This window comes from Haliaeetus albicilla, chromosome 8 (genome assembly GCF_947461875.1).
Source record: "Haliaeetus albicilla chromosome 8, bHalAlb1.1, whole genome shotgun sequence".
Taxonomy (NCBI): domain Eukaryota; kingdom Metazoa; phylum Chordata; class Aves; order Accipitriformes; family Accipitridae; genus Haliaeetus; species Haliaeetus albicilla.
Genome location: NC_091490.1, coordinates 1,416,925 through 1,437,229, shown reverse-complemented (window position 1 = coordinate 1,437,229; position 20,305 = coordinate 1,416,925). Strand labels below are relative to the sequence as shown.

General features: G+C 41.0%; 1 protein-coding gene across 1 annotated transcript; it reads right to left on the bottom strand.

The window, feature by feature from the left end:
* Positions 1 to 1,895: 1,895 nt before the first annotated feature.
* Positions 1,896 to 20,128, bottom strand: LRRC40 (leucine rich repeat containing 40). The gene is made up of 15 exons (XM_069788408.1): positions 19,842 to 20,128; positions 19,095 to 19,276; positions 18,522 to 18,595; positions 17,437 to 17,566; positions 16,892 to 17,015; positions 15,926 to 16,068; positions 14,677 to 14,849; positions 14,279 to 14,369; positions 11,743 to 11,788; positions 9,144 to 9,252; positions 8,121 to 8,228; positions 6,397 to 6,507; positions 4,621 to 4,698; positions 3,651 to 3,836; positions 1,896 to 2,614 (listed from the first exon to the last, which is right to left on the bottom strand). The coding sequence occupies exons 1-15, from the start codon at positions 19,987 to 19,989 to the stop codon at positions 2,509 to 2,511; spliced, it is 1,809 nt and encodes a 602-aa protein (XP_069644509.1). The 5' UTR covers positions 19,990 to 20,128; the 3' UTR covers positions 1,896 to 2,508.
* Between the last annotated feature and the right edge of the window lie 177 nt (positions 20,129 to 20,305).

Here is a 20,305-nt window from a genome sequence, read left to right as displayed (position 1 = left end):
TCTATTGTTAGTTAATTTGCACATGCAGGTTGTATCCTTCCAGTTTTATTTCATGTATGACACTTATCCGTAAGGTGCATATTGTGTTTAGAATGCATTTTGCAGATGCTTCTGTACATAAAACAAATACAGGGACTAAAACAATGCTGTGCAGTGTATAGCAGAGCCATTTTTCGGCTTTGGTGTACCCAACTTTTTCAGTATTTAAAAAAGTGTTTTGAATAACATTAAAAAGTCTCTTTATTGTATAAATAATAAAAATGTCACCTTATTGTAATTCACTTTTGTCATCTTTTACTATTGGAAAGGATCTGAGGTTTCCAAAAACGCTGTTCTGGAAGTTACGGGAAGTGATTGTTCCTAACCCCTCCCTTGGGAACTGGTTCAGGTACCCAGTAATGACACCTTTCTCACCAGTCATTTAAGTTACAGCTTCAGAAGTGTTTGCTGCATCTACCAGCAAACCAAGCGGTGTTTGCAGGAAAGACTCACTGTAATTACCTGAATACGTCAGAGAGAGACTTGAAAATTGAGCACCTCCCCTTGGTCAGCCGTAGCTACTGGTGAGGCATCAAATATGGAAATGGAGCAACTGCGAGCTTGCGAAGAAAAGCTTTGGCGTTTGCTGCTTTTTGGGTACAAATGCCGTATGAAAGATGGGAAAACAAAAGAGAGGGTCGGGGGTGCAAGCAGCAGCAGTTCCATTGTCCAAGTAACTGCAGAACAGCTCTTGAGTTGTTTGACCTCAAACAAGCCCTCGTTCTTTCTGCACAAAGACACTATCACGAATTTTTAAGAGGAAACGCCCGACCCCTTCCCTCTCCTCCGCTGCCCCCCAGCCCCTCTCTTTCTAGAGCCAGTTAATACCAGGCCTTGGGTGTCTGGTGTCTCCAGCAGTGCTGGCCAGTTCTGGTCCTTCGCCAATGGGGGGGTCACAGTCCGGTGCAGCCATGTGTGAGGTGCCTGAGCCATCCCTGCTCTTGCTGAAAGGTGCTCGCTAAATCTGAAGGCCCTGAGGAGGAGTTAAGTGTATTTTTTGTTAATTCTAGACACGTTCAAAACCTGGGACGTTTAATGTTGAACTGTATCAAATTTTGCTGTGTTACAGAAAGGACAGGTGGAGAAAGGAAAATGCTTTCATTACACGTATTTTTCCCGTATAAACACGTACCATAGGGAGGCTATCCCTGCCCAATGTCAGCCCAGCAGCTTTCATACAGGAAGCTGAATGGAAGACCGAGGCACGTTTCTGTTCCTAAAGCTTAGCAAGGATGTCTTTTACCTGAAAAGCTTTTTCTTTACTGCAAAGAAGTCGGCAGTTTGCCATTGGAAGCAGTAGTCATACATAGGGAGAGCATTAAATTTTGTTTGCTGGCAACAGAGGACAGGGCAGTACTGGGAAGAAAGAGACAGCACTGCTCATGTGCCAGAAGCAACGCACCTACCTCGGTCCCGCATTGCGCCTGGCCACAGGTTCCGCCCTGCTCAGGGCACTGCTGCAGACGCTGTGGGCCCTGCACCTACCTGACCCACAGCACCTAGGCAGTACATACAGCGACGCAGCTGCTGCGCCTTGGTTGGCAGCACTCACCAAGAAAAGCAGCACGCAACACCCTGCCAGCAGGAATCCATCCCGTGTCTGCTTCTGCTCTCTTTTCCAAGTTGCAGGCCTGGAGCAGTCTAACAGAGCAGCAGCGGGTCCGCAGTCACAGGGTGCACAGCATCACGCAGGCCCTCCTTCTCCACTATCAACATCCACGGTGCATTACTAGTATTAACAAAGGTATCACTTTCAGGACATGGAAGTGTGTTTAAATAAAAAATGAGAAGTATCTAAATGTTACTGGCTAGAAAACTTAACTGTAGCCTATGCTTAAAAAACCCCAAACCATACATCCAACAGGGAGCATTTATTGTTTCAGTGCAGCTACCACCATCAACCACATGTTGCTTACTTTTACGCGAAATGCGCACACAGCCTGCCGTACATCGCGTGCTGAACCCTTATCGCCACCACGCAGTTTAAGGGTTCAAGCATTTTACCACATACAAACCGGCAGCCGGTTTTTTGAGGCAGCAGTGAAGAGAGACTAAATACCTTATAGGAGATTGTAAAACAGGCATACAAAAATCAAGGTGTTTACTTCTGCCTTTTGCTCAAATACTTTAATGTTGACAATTCTTTTAAAAATTAGCTTAACTGTAGAAAAACCCTTGTCACTATTACTGAAGGCAGCTTTCAGTGGCAACCTCTATTACAAAAAGTGTAAACATATATTGTGGTATTTTAAAATGCACTCTTGAAACATGCAGCCTCGAGGGGAAATACTTCATAGGCAAGTTCTTCCTTAGCATGCAAACTCTAAACAGCATCATAAATGCTTTGTGGCACAGGACAGGTTAACAAAGAGTTGACGAAGAAGGAGTAAGGTAGTACAACCCTACGGCATTTGGTCGGATAGGATAATACTTTGATTCCCAACTCCGCCAAGGACACAGACTGTTGTATCAAGTAGGAATTCGGCTTCTCAGATACTCCAGCACTGCGGCTGTTCCTTTGGCCAAAATGGCAGCTCGGGGAGTGCGGAATGGATTTCCTTCTAACAGCAGTGTCCTAGAAAACCAGAGAGATTTTGAGTTACTTGTAGAAAGACTTTCCTTGTACCAATACATTCATACACTGCCTATAGATTTTTGAATCTTTTGAAATTCATAAGTAAATCCTCTTCTGTTCTACTAAAAGAATTTTAATTTCTGCTTCCCTAGTTCGCACTAACTTATCTTCTTTAGAGACATCTGAATTTTAATTTATGCTAATAAATCAGTGGTGGTATATTACTGTAGACACACAATACACACACACCCTACTTCTTCAGCAAGCCTCTGCCAGAAGAAAGAGTGAGAAAAAGAACTTCTGAAATGCAGAAATGGTACAGTAAAAGGGGAAAACTGTGTTAAATAGTAACCCTCCACTTTCTAGCTTAGCTGCTAGCCCGCTGTTCTTTGGTAGGCACACATCTCTGTGAAGGTTTTTGCTTGTGGGGGTGGTGTTTTGTTTTGTGTTTTTGAAGTCCCTCCAGCAAGTGTCCTTAAAGGGGAAAACACAGGGACCCATGACTACTTGTCTTGGACAAGACAGACCACTTACGCATAACTGTCTTCCTTGAGGCACATGAAGTAAGGGTGTTCGCAGTCATGTCTCTTTACACATTGTTTAGAGAACGTTACCCTGTCTCTTTTACAGCAACCTGAGTTCCACACACAGGTAAGGAGCTAAACGTATTAACTGGCAGGCAGTGCGGTGGCTCACCTACCTGGCTAACTGGGCTTGTCTATGGGTGCACCAGCAGCGTGTCTGTACCTACAGACAAGGTGACTGACTTGGGCTCTAACATTAGATTTACACAAAGCAACACACCCTTTCCCCTTTTTTAAAAAAATCATGAAACAACTCCCCCAATTCGCTGCAATATTGAAAAAACATGGAAGAAACCGCATTGGCTTACAAATGGTAAGGGAGACCCTTTTTGTGCATTGAGACCTACAAAGAAATATACTGCCCATTAGTACTTTTTCCTCTGACAAAACATGCCCTGAAGAGATCAGTCAGAACACATTTTATAAAACAGGTCGTCACTTCAAACACATACCTCAGAGTTTCACAGTTTCCAAGTTCTGGTGGCACCTGGAGGAGGTCGTTGTTCTGGAGGTCCAGTGTTCCAAGCTTGTCCATCTTCTTTAGCTGCATAGGGTCTATGGACCCAACCTGATTGTTACTGAGCAGGATAGTCTCCAGTGCCAGGATGCGATAAAGGACGCTGGGAAATGCTTTAAATCTTCAAGAAAAAGGAGGCAAACCAGTAACAGTCAGAAGCAGGGCATTCAAAAATTAGCAGCCTTTAAAATCAGACAGCATTTTAGCTGTATTTATTTAAGGTAAGCATTTAAACATGCTGCTCTGAAAGGAGAAAGTATCCATTATTTTGCCTTGCACACAGTGAAAAAAAAAGGTCAACAGAACATGCACAGCGACAGCTCAGCACCTCTAACAGTACCTCAGGCCAACTACGCTCATTTGACAAGACCAGCATGTCTCACAGAACGTGACTCACCAGTGTAAAGAAGGGAGAACAACAGCCAGTTGTTCTCCTGTGTACTTAAGAAACTCCCCGCCGAGCAGAGGAAGGGTGCTTCCAGCCCAACCTCATTCCTGCAGCGAGCAACAGCAGCAGTAGCAGACGCTCTTCAGGGACACAGCTCGGCTGCTTCCTGCCGACCATTCCCCTCGTATTTTTTCATCCCTCGGAACTGCTGTGTTATGGATGCTGGAGGGTAGTCCTGTTTGTTGGTATCTACCCATTTTTGGATATATTGTTCACAAGATTGTTTTGTCCCTTTTTTAACCAGTTGCTACGGTCTCTCTCCAAAACTTTTGTGGCAGAAAGTTCCAAAAATACACTACCTGTTGTGTAAGGAAGTACATTCACTTCATCGGTTTTAACCTCACAGCTAGTTCATCAAGTGCCTCCTCATTCTTACATCACAGGAAAATCACACTGAATTTGGCCCCATTCTTTTTTTTGTTGTATTAAAAAAAAAGAAGTCTAAATAGTTGCTTACCTATTAAAAGAAAGATTTATTATTTGCAGTCTTGTCAGTGCCTCCATTTCCTCAGGTAATGATGTCAAAACATTATTTCTGTGTATCAAATGAAGACAAACAATAATCACTAACTTTACAAAGTTTTTAGTTAAGAATCCACAGAGACAGAATATGCATATTTATCCGTGCCAACATGCTGTCTTAAACCAATTAACTGCTTCATAAACGGGTCAAGACCATGCTCAAGTACAGATGTCTGCTAATGCACACCAGGTTTGCATTCTCATTTCTGCCAGCAGGAGATTTAAAGTCTGTCCTCTAAAGATTCCCAAGTATTTCAAAGCATCTAACAACTCCACAAACCTGCCTGGCAATTCAGCTCCTTGGGTTTTGGAGGAAAGCTTATGAAACTGCCCCAATCTTGGTGCCAAAGTGAATCGGTAGGCTAACTCTAAACCTCTTCAGAATTCATTTAGCCTGCCATCCAAGTGCTGTAACAAACTCCTTTAAGACTACCATTACCCTAGCGTTTCCCACAAAAGGAAGCCATTCAGCTTTTTAAATACAAGGAAGACAGGTGTTTGTAAGGACAAACAAGGTATGTCCTGAGTGTGACACAGAGCCATTACAAGACGATAAAGACCACTCACTAGAAGATGCCCGGACTTAGACCTCAATTCTTAATCACCAAGATATGCAAACCTCATTGCCTCATCAATCTCCTGTTATCATCCATTTCTGCAGTCGTCAGCCTAACTCCTCCATCAGCAGCACGTATGTCACTGCATCACCGACTGGCTGAGGTTGGCAGGGACCTCTGGAGCTCACCTGGCCCAGCCCCCTGGAGCAGGGGGCCCAGGACCATGTCCGGATGGGTTCCGAGTTATCTCCAAGGATGGAGACTCCACCACCTCCCTGGTGGTACTCGGTCACCCTCACAGTGAGAACGTCTCCTGATGTCCAGAGGGACCCTCCTGCGTGTCAGTGTGTGCCTGTGGCCTCTGGTCCTGGCACTGGGCACCACTGGAAAAGCCTGGCTCTGTCCTCTCGGCACCCTCCCCACAGGTGTTTATCCACATGGATGAGATCCCCCTGAGCCTGCTCTGCTCCGGGCTGAGCAGTCCCAGCTCTCCCAGCCTCTCCTTGTGGGAGAGATGCTCCCATCCCTTCAGCATCTTGGTGGCCCCTCGCTGGACTCTCTCCAGGCACAGGCAGGTTCCTTTAAATCAAGCCAAAGTAAAAGCCTGGCTCTGCAACTGTGCTTTGCTACTTTTGATTTTGTGAAACACCAAAGATAACAAATGCCAGTAAGCTAATCCTGATGTCTAAACAAATGCAATGAGCATTTTTCAGGAGTTAGAGAAAGTAAAATGACAGTAAGTAACTACTGCAAATAAAATACCTACAGACAGCTTCAGTTTCAGGCAGCACAAGATTCGTACCTTCACTGTACTACTCCCCAGCTATCCTCCAGGACTTTTTGGTCTGGGCTTCTTCTCTGGGGTGGTGGTGGGGTGTTTTTAAAAAGCAACTTAACATCCTTAAGAACCTTTTCATAACTGAGGCAAGACCTTTCATCACAGCAAGTCTCACTTGTTGTTTGCATTTTTCCTTAACCAATGCCTAAATCTAGGCCACTTGCTATTTCGGATCTGCTGGTCATTCAGCTGTCACGGAGGCATTTTGGGAAATGAAAAATTATTTCAGTACTGCTATTGCACTGTAACAGATGGCTGGTTTAAAAAGGCATGAAAATAAGTTAGCGAGAAAGGAAGTCCAACACACGTCACAAACCTGATATCCAAATGTGTCAATTTATGGAGCATGCAAAGCTCCAAGGAAATAGATGAGATTTTATTGAAGCCAAGGTTGACATCACAAACCAAGTCTTTCAGCTCCACAATCCTGAAACCCAATATGAATATACTTTTATTATGTAAGCTCATGTTTGCATTCTGTTTTCTAAGTTATTAAAAAAACTTGCTTTATTCTACAAATGAGGGACATGCTATGTTTCTTGACATTTCAAAAGCCATTTTGTGGAGCAAAGATAATGGAACCCTCACCTGTGAAAGCTGACTGTCTTGGAGTCTTACACTTGATGTAAAGACAAAGCTCAGAATCACTTATCTAAAGTTATGAGGAGAGTAAATTTTCTCTCGGTGATTAGGACAGTAAATTTTACTAGAAAAGCCTATGCACTTAAATGCGATTAAGAGGTATTTCAGAAATCATAGCACAGATGACCATCACTGCCATGTCCTGCCCTGTAAATGTTTTAACAAAAAGGCTCTACCCACCCTCTTTAGCAGTCAAAAAAACAGAAAGAGATTGTTATTTTTATTTCCATCTTTCGTTTCTGTTCCACTGTTCTGCTATTACAAATTGGAGGAAACACAGCATTTGCTGCTTCTTGTAGAAGGGAAATATTTTACACCAAAGCATCTTAATATAATAAACAGCTCAAAAAGTTAGCTATTGAATCCCTAGAACAGAATCTCTGTTTTAGCCCTAAAAACAAAAGGTAATTAAATGAGAAAATACTCATCTCTCCTACCTGGATTGCCACTGAATTCTCTGGCACCTAGCACCTGCCGCCTACACCTATCCCCAGTGAATGCAACAGCCTCTAATACAGTGCAAAAGCATGGGAGGCACAAGCATTATCACACTAAACTGATTTTCTAGAAATTGTACTGAAAATAGGGTTTTTTCTTATGAGAAAGAGATCGCACCTCTTCAAGTTCTACGTGCTAAAGGTTAAATGTTCAGCACACTTGGGTCCAAGAATGGAAATAAGTTAGCCCCACAAATGTGGTGGTATCCTTAAAAATCAGCTTTCATGATTTTCTTGGGCTATCAGAGATGCAGTAACCTTCCTCCCTAAACAAAAAGACTTTTTATCCCCATTAGTGTCAAGAGAAAGCTTTCCCTTGACTGTGGATGATGTAACAAGTACAGTAATATCAAATGATATGTGATGGGACACAAAACCTATCAAGAAAAGAGGCATAGAAAATGTTCAGGCTTCCTTTAAAAAAAACACAGTTATGCTACCTGAAGAAACTGAATTGAAATGGAACCTCAGCTACAGTACAAAGTTATCACCCAATAAAGTGGTGAATCCACAGAAATTATCTTCCTTTGGGAAAAAGGCCGCTTTGTAGAGAAAACAATCCTACACTGTAGTTAAGTACAGCACTTCATTATTATGAGAAGCCATCAGTCTCCCCTCATTCATTTCAACAATGCTTAGCAAAGCAAAATGAAAAAACAATGTGTAATGAAAGCACCATTGAGTATAGCCAAGCTTCTTTTTACTGCCATCTCCATGTTCATCAATGGACCCACTGCATTCTACTCATACTAGAAACGCAAGTTTCAGCATCTCAGTTATGCTTTCATTTGTGTGTCTGTGTACAAACACATAGATAGCATTGATTAGGAAAAACACAAGATACTAAGAAACAAAAGTAGAAAAGCAAGTTACAAATAGAGAATGACCTTTACAAAAGTACCTTGGAGGAATTTCATTCAGCTGATTTTTGCTGAAGTTGACAGTGGTGACAGGATTGCTTCTGACTGCATTGAACATTTCATCAGGAATCACAGCTGCCTGTTTCTCACTAAACAATGAAAAGCACTTAGCTGAGTAACATGAACAAGTTAATCATTTCCTATTTATTAACAAGAGATTTTCATCTTCGTTTAGAAAAAGATGAGTAGTAGAATAGATATATAAGTATCGACAATTTAAAGTCCTTGAAGGACTGTTAATCGGAAAGCTACCAATCACTGCACCATGTTACATGGCATCTGGGCGATAATATCATTTGACACTGACACCCCGATCTGTTATTGTGCTTAAGAAAAATCGCTAAGAGCTGAGTTGTGTCTCTACCCCAACAAAGTGTGAATGCTGCATATAGAGCCAGAAAGTGTAGCAAGATTGGCATTAAACGGATTTCCCCCTCTCAGCTCAGGAAACATCCCCAGCACAGTGATGTGTAACTCAGGTAACTCCCCAGTTTGGAGCTCCTGAGCATTTGTAGTGACCAAAGCCATCCCAGCCCTTTCACCACAGTGAGGTCCTCTCCACATTCCAACTCTCAGCAGGACTATGCATTTCACCCAGCAGCTCTCCACAAATAGGGTTTTCTTCCCCTTTCCCAACCTAACAAGTTACATTGTTGGTTGCATTTCAGAAATCACTGAAGAGATATTCACCTACCACAAGATGTTTTGAGGCTTAATGAAAATTGTTAAAGAAGTTTAAAAGGTACTAAAAGCAGCTGAAAGTGTTAAGTGTTTCAGTGAGCCAAAAGGATTGTTACTGCAGAATATTTGATAATACAAAGAAATAATTAATCCACCCTGCAATTCAAATCTGCCTATTCCTGAGCACACAAATTGAAGTGAAAAACACACAAATGCAGCAGGATTTGCAGACAGTTTGGTATGTATCATGAAGGAAAAAAAAGGCAAAAAATATGAAAGCGTTCTTACAATTTTAGAAACAGGCAGTATTTCAAAACACATACCTATATTCCAACAATTTTAGTGAAGTTATGGCATGCATGTTAATCCTTGACTCACTTGGAAGAGTCATGGCTGTCACAGGAGGCTCTTCATTTGGTCTGGTTACGTCATCTAGAGATAACAAACGTATAGTCACACAAACTACAGGCTGCAGTCAGATGTGGTGTTCTGAATGGCCTTGATGGAGAGGTTTAGTGTCCCTAGTCAGCAGCCATCACCCTTTTTAATTATTCCTGTATTCTGGCTCAATTGCATATAATCAGACTCAGATTATTTCCAGAATTTTCTAGTAAATTTTTTCTGTAATCGGGTTTCCATGTTGTGTTTTTTTTAGGCTGGGTGGAGAGAAGAGAAGTTGACTTGGATTTTGAAAAAAATAGGTCAGGAAGCAATAAGAGGTATTACACTAGCAGCAGCTAGCTGTTATGTTAGGCAGTAGCCTCCAAGGGGTAGGGAGCTAGAAACAATGATAAACGGGGAATCCGGGCTAGAAGTGATGATCCAGATCACCTATATCCACAACAGCAAATATGACCACAATTTTAGTTAAAACATTAATATTTATAAACCTTCATCATAACCTCCTATGTAGAGTTCCATTTAATTACTATCTACAATCCACATGAAAAAGCTATTGGCTTTGCAAGGCTACTTTGAACATTTACGAAATGCAGATTAAAAGCATCATTCTGCACATCTGAGGTGTGGCACCACACCCTAGGTATTCACATATGCCTAAGTAGGGTAAAGCTTAGCTACAGGTCCAAACATATGATAAACTCAACTTCCACTAAAAGAAATTGAACAAAACTCTATGGAAATTCAACAGCAGCCATGAATGAAAGACTACTAACAATTGTGCCTAACCACAACTAGTTATCATTTCATTCAGAAAGGTCAAAAGGGTCAAAAACAAGCTAAAAATAAAAAAAAAAAAAAGACAACTTTTTCCAGTTTAAACCTCTACAGAAATAGGACTACTACTGGGTTAGCTCCAACCTGGATGCCATTAGCAGGTAGAGTAAAATCATAAGCACTGCTGTACATGCAAGACATTAGCTGATTATCCACAATTATATTATCTATTATAGTTTACCAGATAAGTTTCTGAGTATGCACTCTAGCATCCAATTATCAAGTTAATAATATGTCAGATTTGCATGGAACCTGACATTCTGAAGCAATTGTATAGGCTGCAGTAACCTAATTAATACTGCCATCCTCTGGCAAACCGAGAGAAAACCTAGTTAACAAAAAGGAAAATTCACACATACCATTGTCAATAAAAGTTGCTTGCATGTATTATCAAGACCCCTTCTAATTTAAGAGGTTAAGCATTTTTTGCTATTTAAGTGCAGCATAATAATTTCCATATTATATTTAACATGGCCAGTGAACTTGTTCATTTTGACTACTTCATATTTGAAAACTTAAGAAAGATTTCTAAAGATAGTAAACTGAAGTCCTGTCTGGAGAGGGTTTCACCTTCTCAGCATGCAAGTTACTTAAAAGACTCTGACAGCCTGTCTCCTATATAATAAAAAAATACACTGTCATCTCAATTATTTTGTTTAGAAAACACAGAGGTGGAAAAAAAAAAAAACACAAAACACCCCCCCCCTCCCCCCCCCCCCCAAATGCTCAAGTATCTCAGTGAATTAGAAGCCCAGGTATCAATCTGGAAAGTGACTTGAGCGCGCAAAAGCAACTAGCAACTTTTTTTCCGCTTTTTTAATACTGTTGGTTCATTTTTACAAAGTACTGTATCTGTTAAAAAAATGTGATACAGAATCATCTAGATGCTTTTAAATCCACAGGGGCAGAGCTCTGAATCCAAGAGAGGATTCTGCAAAAAACATACAGCATTTGGGCAGAGAAGTAATCCCCTTGAAATATTTCACCTAATTTTCTGCTTTATGAATTTTTATTTATTTCTATAGGGAAGGCTGGGATCAAGACTATTAGAGAGCAGAAAGATGAATTCTAACAGGCCACAATTAGAATGATGTTTAAAATAATCAGTTACTTTCTCCCCCAAAACTTTTTATATTCTTAGTCAGCTACGAGGCAGACTTCATGGTATCACCAAGACTTCAAGGCAGACTTTTTCATGCATGTACTTTCTGGGAATCACAGGACCATACTGCCCATGTTATTATGTGAATGAATAATACATGCTACCTTTGGAAAGTATCACCTACTCTTGGTCACAGTATAGTGAACAAGCCAGCAGACATATGGCAAGCTTAAAAAGAAGAACCCCTTATGTAAACTTCCCATGATGTTCAGAGGAAAAATAAAAAAGCTACTGGAATTCCTCATGCAAAATGCATAAAGGGGCCAGGGGAAAAATACTTAAGATTATTTTTCTAAATGATAATCCTCAGTAAGGAATGTTTGTTATTCAGTATTCTCTAATAGAATAAGAAAAAGAAACAGCACCAAAATATAAGAGCAAACTGCTGAGTAAAGAAAACTCTGTTATTGCAGGATAACTGGAGGAACCTGGATTTAAACAGCTACCCTCTCTCTGTAGGTTCTAACTTATTTTAATTTCCTTGAAAGATGCTCTTTAAAATGCAATGCAATAGAGCAACATACCTTGGATTTTGCTTCTTAGATATTTCAGAAGTTCCTGGGTGCCCTTCTTTAAAAAAAAAAAAAAAGTCAATAAGCATTTACCAGCCAGTGTTTATATAGCTGTTCTGACAATGAAGAATGACAATTCCAGTCACACAGGTGGAGCCCATAGCACTGCTGACTATAAATACACCTAATGCTTCCCATAGAAAAACCTTCTTTGCAGCATCTTACGAACTTCCTTATTTACAATTTTATTTATTCCAGCTCAAAATTTCCGATCTCATATCACTACCTCGGGCTCCACATTTTTAGCTTTTTATCTAAAGTAGTTAGCCAGTTCCAAGAGCAAGGAAAAAAATTCAAATCAACTCATCTTCTCCTTAAAAAGGTCTAGCCCAATTATGCTTTGGAGAAGCATTTAAAATTTGTCAAGGAAGCTGACTGTTCAGTGTTCTGGTAATTTTTTATGTCTAAAATTATAAACTCTGGGAAAAACACTGCAGTTTACACAATTTGCATGGATTTTTAACGCTCAGTCCTCCAAAGATTTGACTTTCAATCCTCTCATAGCAACTTCTACTGGTCAAACACAGTTACTATCTGCATAATCTATGAGTAATTAAGCATAATCTCATCTAGCCCATTTGTTTAGGATAAAGCCAGGTTTTCCTCAAGATTTTACATGCTTCTCCTCGATGCTTTAAAACCAGGGACTGAACTAGAGCGCTGAATATGAATTAACTTTTCTCATTCTAGCTGACATCTATGTTACACACAATAAGAGACTGGCTGATCTGAATGCAGAGGGGATAAAGAAAATGTGGAAGTGGGAAAGAAAGGTACTCTCACAAGGAATCTGGCGAGATGACAGAAACAGAAGACAAAAGACTGCAAGAGAGAGCCTGGAGGAGACTGGGACTGACTGCAGGCACAGCTAGGCGTGGCATGTGCTGAGCTGAGCAAGACAAAAGAAGCCAATATGGAAGAAGCTGGAAACTTTTAAGGAAAAGGTGAAGGTCAAACAGAAAGCTGAGTAACAGTGATGTGGCTTGCATGCAGAGGAAAGCACACAGTAAGACAAAGCTCAACAGCCAGGTGACAGTATGTTATGCAAAAAAGGAGAGACTAGGATTTAACAGAAATTGACTAGACATTCATCAAGAATACGTTCAGGACTAGGATGAGAGGCTGGAGAAACAGGAAAAGATGAGGTGGCACAGGGATGAACAAGAAAAGAATCTGTGCCTGCTAGACTATACTTACCCCCAAGTCCCTGCCAATCCTTAATCTCAGTATTTACCTGCTTCTAAGAATTGCCTGGGGAACCCTACAAGCTTTATCAATTACTCCTCTACATCAAGTGTAAAAACATCTAGATAGGCATATAAAATTCCAGTTATATGAATTTACAGTGTTGGTAATGGATCAAGACAGTGTAAGTATAAAATACCATAATGGAATCCTTGTACCTGTCATTTGCTACAAATCTGAAATATACACAAGAAATTACACACATCTGTGCTCTTACATTTGAAAGACAGCAAATCCTCAGAAGCTAGGGAATACCAGAACTAAAGTAACCAGGCAACCCTAACTCAGACTCCTTTGCATGTACGTTTTAAGCCAACTTTGAACTCTAGAATCACGTATGACTTCCATCCACTGAACCCCTGCTCGTTAATTTAGCGCATACAAAACTCACTTAATCAGATACACAATGTTTTCCCTCTTCTGACAGGTATTACAAAATTTCATTTCAACAGAGAGTCTTCAGTGTTACTTATTTTTAGAGAATGCCAGTGCTTTGTAAGCATTTATTTCATAACATTGGCAAAACCACAGAAAGAAGTAATGTATACCACCAACGAGAAGAGGGGCCTGCCAGGGAAAAAAATAAAGGGAATTCTATAGCAGCAGTAGTGCCCATGCGCCAGCCTCCCTGTTGCCCTATGTACTTGTTTTCTCATGCACAACTCACACCTTCACTTTGCTGGTTACCTACAAAGAGAATGCAGATGTGAGGTGTAGGTGATCCTTAAGAAAACGTACTACATCTGATTGCCGTTGCTCAAAATGCATCTGTCATCAAATACGCTCCGGAAATCAAATCTTAGATCCTTAATTCAGGCAAGCAGGAAATGAAAAACAGAAATCCATGCTCATCTAGGAAAAGCCTCATGTAAAGTACTCGCCTAGCACTGCAATGTACTGTGATTGCAACAGGATTAGGCAGCAGACAGCTGCCTTACCCTTTTTTCCCAGACATCCACTGCTTCGTTTGCAGTATACATTACAACTTCTGTAGCAAATCAGAAACAGGTCCTATAAAGCAACAATGTCTTTTATTCCACAGTCCTCATGGTGTTATGCAGTGCATCAGACTCCAGTGGAAGGAGTACCCAAATCACAACACACACAAAAGAGATGGATCAAAGTTCCACAGGCTACTTGAAATCCAGAGGTTTTCGAATTTTTTTTAATGTTCTGGCTGCACAATTTGGATAACGTATGTATGCAATATAACCAAACTTTATATACTGTCTATAGTGCTTACTTGCAGAAGGTCTCTTCGAATGGTTCTCAAAGGATTTCCCTCTAATGCCAGGAATTTCAACTGAGGAAGGTTCCCCAATGTATAAGGCAATCTGCAAAGGGAAACAACTCATTTCAAAGCAGCTTCAAAACAATTTCTAAAGAAGTTGCAATGATTTGTCAGATAGCCCAGTATTCTGAAGCTCAAGTTCAAATAAAAAGATACAGAACATACCACATTTAAGAAAGGCACAGTTTGATCATAGCACTTACACAATATAGAAAGGGTTCCTTCATTTTACGATTGAGTCTTTTTTTAATTACATTTTACAAAGTGAAATACATCAGCTATAGAATTAGTTGTCATTAGATGTCATTAGCTATGCCTCATCACAGACATAATGCAGTTTTTAATATTACCTACTGATATCATTGTTGGCGAGGTCAAGTCGCTCCAACTTCTGAAGCAGAGTAATTTCATCAGGAACTGATTTTATCTTGTTGTCTCTAAGTTCCAATACAGACAGGGAATTCAGATGCTTCAGATTCTCTGCATTTAGTATTTCGATCTGATTTTCACCAGCATGTAATTCCTACGGAAACAAAGATCACCCACAGTTATGTTACTCTAGTAAAATTACTTTATAACTAATCTCCTAAACCATGACATCTGCAAAAACATACAATGATGTGGAGAAAACACAGATCTCAATTCCCTTTCATCTGCATATGAAATATCAAAGCCTCCAAAGATCCAGAGACATGAGTCTGAACTTAGCTTTTTTGAAACAATCACAGAACCCTTAGCTTTGTGTTCCATTTCCAAGCTAGGAATAAATTTGCTCCACTTTTGTCAAGAACTTGTCCACGACTTCTTTACTCAAGAAGTTTCTTAAATTCCAAATTATAGGAAGTTGAGAGGGTATCTCTCCATCTGCCTATTAGCAATGTTTCATTTACAATGGAAAAAAATGAATGGTTCTTTAGACCAGAAAGAGTGCGCACATGCTGCTGGACGCACTAAGACACTGAACTTCACACACCAACACAAATGTTCTTAGAAAATCCTGAAATAGCTTGGGATTGATTGAACTGCTGAGTTCAGAGTTATGCAGAACTGAAGTATCTGCATTCTTTGATGGATTTGGTCACTGGAAACAACACAGCGATACAGGGATTCACTTGGCCCAATCACTTTTCTATTAGCTGATTAACAAATTTTCAATTTTAAATATATCATGAATTAAGGTCACAAAATATCTGGAAGATCCGATTATGTTAAAAGGAAAAAAAAGTATACTTTCTCTGCAGTTACAAAGAAAAAAATTATAATGAATTAAGTAAATTTATCCAGAAAATGATCCTAGAGATAAAAAATAACTGTTGCAGGCAATACCAGATCCAGTTTTTCAGTCATTCCTCTTCCAGATATTTATTTTCCAAATCTGAAGAGTACTGCTGCAAATTTGTCTTCCAAATGACCTTAGGATTGACCAATGTGGACAGTAAGAGTAATTGCAGATGGGGATGTATTTAATAGAGTTCTAAACACGGAATTATCAACTTTTGATCACAGCATTCCACAAAAATTTGTGTTTAAAGTAACAGTCATTATTTTAAAAGTTTACAGCAAATACATTTACAGTATACCAACCATTTCAAACCTTACCTTCAGTAATTTGCATGAGGGAAATTCTGGTAAAGAACGTAATTTATTTTTTCTCAGATAAAGTTGTTCCAAAGACGCCATAGTTGCTAATTTAGAAGGTACAGTTTCCAGGTAGTTTTTAGTACAATCCAGTTGTCTTAAGCCTACAGAAGTAAGTGTGCAGTGACAAATAGAAAAATAAGAGAAAATTAAAAGTTATCTACAGAAGCATAAATATCCTGCTTTTTAAAATAAACATAACAATATTTTGCCAAACAGAATTTTGGAAGAAATCAAATCAGTTAGCATCAACATTTCTGAAAACAAGGCATCTGCTTTTCATTTATTCTTCACAGAACGTTCTGGAATGCTTTCAATGACACTGCCATATACTAGCTCTTGTCAAGAAGAGTCTAATATTGCAGACCATCTCAGAAAGACCTGCAAGTAATTTCTATAGCATTTATAAAAGCTCTGGTCTGTCACCTGTTCCTGTAGATCTGCCACAGCTATTAAAACACCCATCTCACATCAACCAGTAGTCAGCTTGATATTTAACAATCAAATGTTAGAAGTCAACTTTATCATGCTCTAATTTATGGTATTTTCCTCCCCAATAATGTCAACTATCTCTCATTTATGCTTTATTTTCCACTCAAAATATGCAATAAAGAAAAAAAAATTGTCAAATTGTTTATTGCAGCCTTAAGGCTAATAACTTCTAAGCAGAACAATACTAATCCTTACACTTTTCTGATCATTCCATGCCCCATTTATCAAGAAATACAAACCGTAAGAGGACTCAAGTTTGATATACACTGGCTGTAGCTGACTTTTTTAAATAATTCTGAACTAATATTCTTGAGAATACATCAACTCTTTAAGAATATTTTTTAAAATCCTAAATAATATGCACCATATTTCTGAACATAACATAACTACAGAACTGGCTGTATGGCATTAAATAATCTGAGGGAACAAATTTACTTTTCATCGCACTGATATCTGCAGGCAGGTCCTTGAGTTGATTACAAGCCAAATTGAGTCGCACTAAGTTAATGAGCAAAGCAAAACTTGTTGGAATGTCTGTGAGATGGTTGTTGGACAGATCCTGAAGATTTAAAAAAAAAAAAAAAAAAAAGAGAGAGAGGAACAGAGTGGTTAGAAATAGAGATGTTTAAAATATCCCACGAGTACTGCTACTGCAAAGTTAATTACTGGCAGAACACCAAAATTAGATGGCTGACATCTTCAGGATCTCCCTGGTAGAAATGTGAATAGATGAAACAAGTCTCCCATAACTGACAGATCACAAGGGATTTGCTTTTTCTTAAAATATTTGGCAAACCAAGAGCAAAACTTGGTTTCAAACCAAAACAAGGAAACCCACCATGTACTAACTGACAACCTACGTAAGTCATTAGAATATTCACAAAGTTCTGCCATCTAAGCTATTTTTAATTAGCAGTAGCAAAACATGGATAAATCAGCCTTTCTGCACAACTAAGTATTTTTCAAAAAGTTTAATTTACCAATTCTTCTAAATTGACAAGCTGTCCAAATCCATCCGGCAAGCGACTCAGCTCATTGTGATGAAGAAGGAGGCTCTTCAAACGTGACAACTGCATCAACTCTTCTGGGACACTTTTCAGTTTGTTGTGGCTAGTATTAAACATGTAACACAAAGGGAAAAACCAATCACTAAGTAGTTTTAAGAACGTTAACTGCATACAGAATACTTTTGTTACACATGATGCTATCTAAACCAGAGCTACAACGCTTGTATCAGCTGGATTATCTTAGCCACGTACGGCTTGTTGAAACACAAGCTCTTCAGACCCTAGAGCGTGTACGAAGCATGTCCAGCATCAGATACACTGGATATTCTGTGCTGGCACAGACTAACTACTAATTACATCTGCAGCGAGACAGGCTTCTGCAAAACATTCCCACGCCGCAGCACGCACATATGCTTGCTGCGTCACCTTTAAGAAAAATCTGTCTCCTGCAACAGTCTCAGCCCTCTACGATGGATTAGCTTCCTGGGAGAAATTAACTGTTTGTTTATTTCTTCAAAAATGCTTCATCATATGAATATTGATTCCTCATCTGAATTTACAATATTCCAGCTGGATCTTAATTTTTTTTTGGCTCATGTAGTTCACACACACAGTAGCAGCGTACTCTCTTTCTCTCTGTGCACGAATTTACAAAATTACTCCAGCAAACAGAAGATTATGAACTTTCCAGCATGAACGAGATCTATACAACTATTTCCAATGCATATTATTCAGGACAAAAAGTTATTTTTATACTCAAAACTGCCAGACTGAAGCAAATGAATGTAGATACTACTTTCATGTGATTATTCAAAATATTAGTGTTTTCACCTTCCAAGTGAGACTTGTGTCTTTGAGTATCAGTGAAAATAATTTTAACAAACCTAAGATCATCAGTTTTGATCCAAAACTTAACGATTCTCAATACATTAATATTATCTAGCTAAAAACCTGAAATAAATTTTCTGAAAGAAAATTTGATATACTGCAATCTCTTACTCACACTGTGAAAGTCACTGTAGTATTTCTCATGTTCCAGTTTTGTAACCTGTACTTACCTGACATCAAGTTTCTGAAGATTTTCTAATTCTCCTAAAGCAGAAGGAAGCGATGTCAGTTGATTATCATGCACCTGGAAAATAAAGTTTTTAGAATACAGTTACTAATTTGTACCTTGTAGGTTTTCTTTCCCTACCCCGGAAACAAATCAAGCTAACCTAATACACAGAATTTTGTACACAAGTACAGCTATGTACATGCCTCAAACCAATTACCAACTGCAGCACTGCAACTGCCAATCTGCAAAATTCTACTTAATTGATTGGAAACACTAAGAGATTAGATACAAAGTGGGGGAGAGAGTGGAGTGCAGGAAAGGTGGCTGCATCCAGTAATAGCTCTTCCTCCATAAATAAGTAATAGATCTTTCTACAGAACAGCACCCACTACCAGGGTATAAACTGATATATTACCAGATCTGTAACGATCTTTTCTTTATCCTGAGAATACACCAGTGCCAACTTCTACACATCCACCACTGCAGGGAAATGGAAAACAAAGATCTAAGACCATGTTTTCCCACTGCCTACAGGGAGAGTGCAATTCTACTGTAATGGGATCAGTGTACTTACATCCAGGACAGTGAGCGCAGGCAGAAGTTTGACATCCTCTGAAAGACACTGCAGTTTGTTTGAGGCGAGTATCAGCTTGGTCAGGTCTGTTTGCTCCCACCAGCGATCCGCGGCACCAAAAGAGAGATTTTGATGAGCTTCCTCCGGAGTATCCAAATTTATCCGCCACACATGTTGAGGCACTACATACACAAACAGACAGACGTCAACTACATTCTTCAGATATTGACTCTCAAAGCTTCACTGTCGTAATGCTTTTCAGACATACAGACACCCATACAGTCAACTGCATTTCTAGAGACATTTCTCCAGAGCTGACAATAGCAAGCTGATGGAAATCTGCCAGCAACAGCCAAAAGTAAGTCGATCTCCCAACAGATGGCAGGAAATATGCATTGTTGTTGCTCCCTCTGTATTTTTCCTGTCCTGCCCGGATGGCACGGCCAAGCATAAACCCAAGGCACAGGAGGAACAGCAGCCCCGCGGAATCGGTCGGTCAGCAACCGCCGGCAAACACGGCGCCCGTTCCCTCGGCTGAAGAGCCGTGGGTTTTCCCGGAGAGCCGAGGCCTGGGCACAAGGGCAGGCAGCCGGCCTCCCCCGGCCCCGGCCCTCCGCGGCAGCACCGCCGCTTCCCGCGAGCCTGCAAACCCGGCTTAGCGCGACCGAGGTGCGGGGAAAAAGGGGCGTCACCGCCAGACGCAGGGGACGGTGAGGAGCACCGCGTCCCCGCCGGCACCGAGCTCACCCTCGCTGAGGCTCCGGCCCGACAGGTTTAACTGCCCGCTCTTCCGAGCCGCCCGGATCAGCCCCTGCGGCACGGCGGGGCCCGGCTCCGCCGCCGGCCCCCTGAAGCCAGCCCGGGGGTCCCCCGCCCGCCCTCTCCTCGCCGCCATCCCTCGCCGCGGCCGGGCCGGCGCCGCCCCGCCGCCCGCCGAGCAGGCGGAGCCTGGCGGGGCCCCTCAGGCGGGCTCCGGGCGCTGGCAGGCGGCCCGCGGAGCGCTCGGCGGGCTACCGCCTTCCCCCGGCCGCCATTTCCCGCCCGGAGGTGCGGCGTGGGAGCCACGACGGCGAAATGGTGGCCCGAAATGGGAGCGGGGGCGGCCGGCAAGCCTCACTCCATCCCGGCGAGGGCTCACCCCGGGCCCAAAAGGGGACCGTTGGCATCTCCCCCAGGGGGCTTCGGCTGCCCCTAAGAGCCAGAGCGTCACC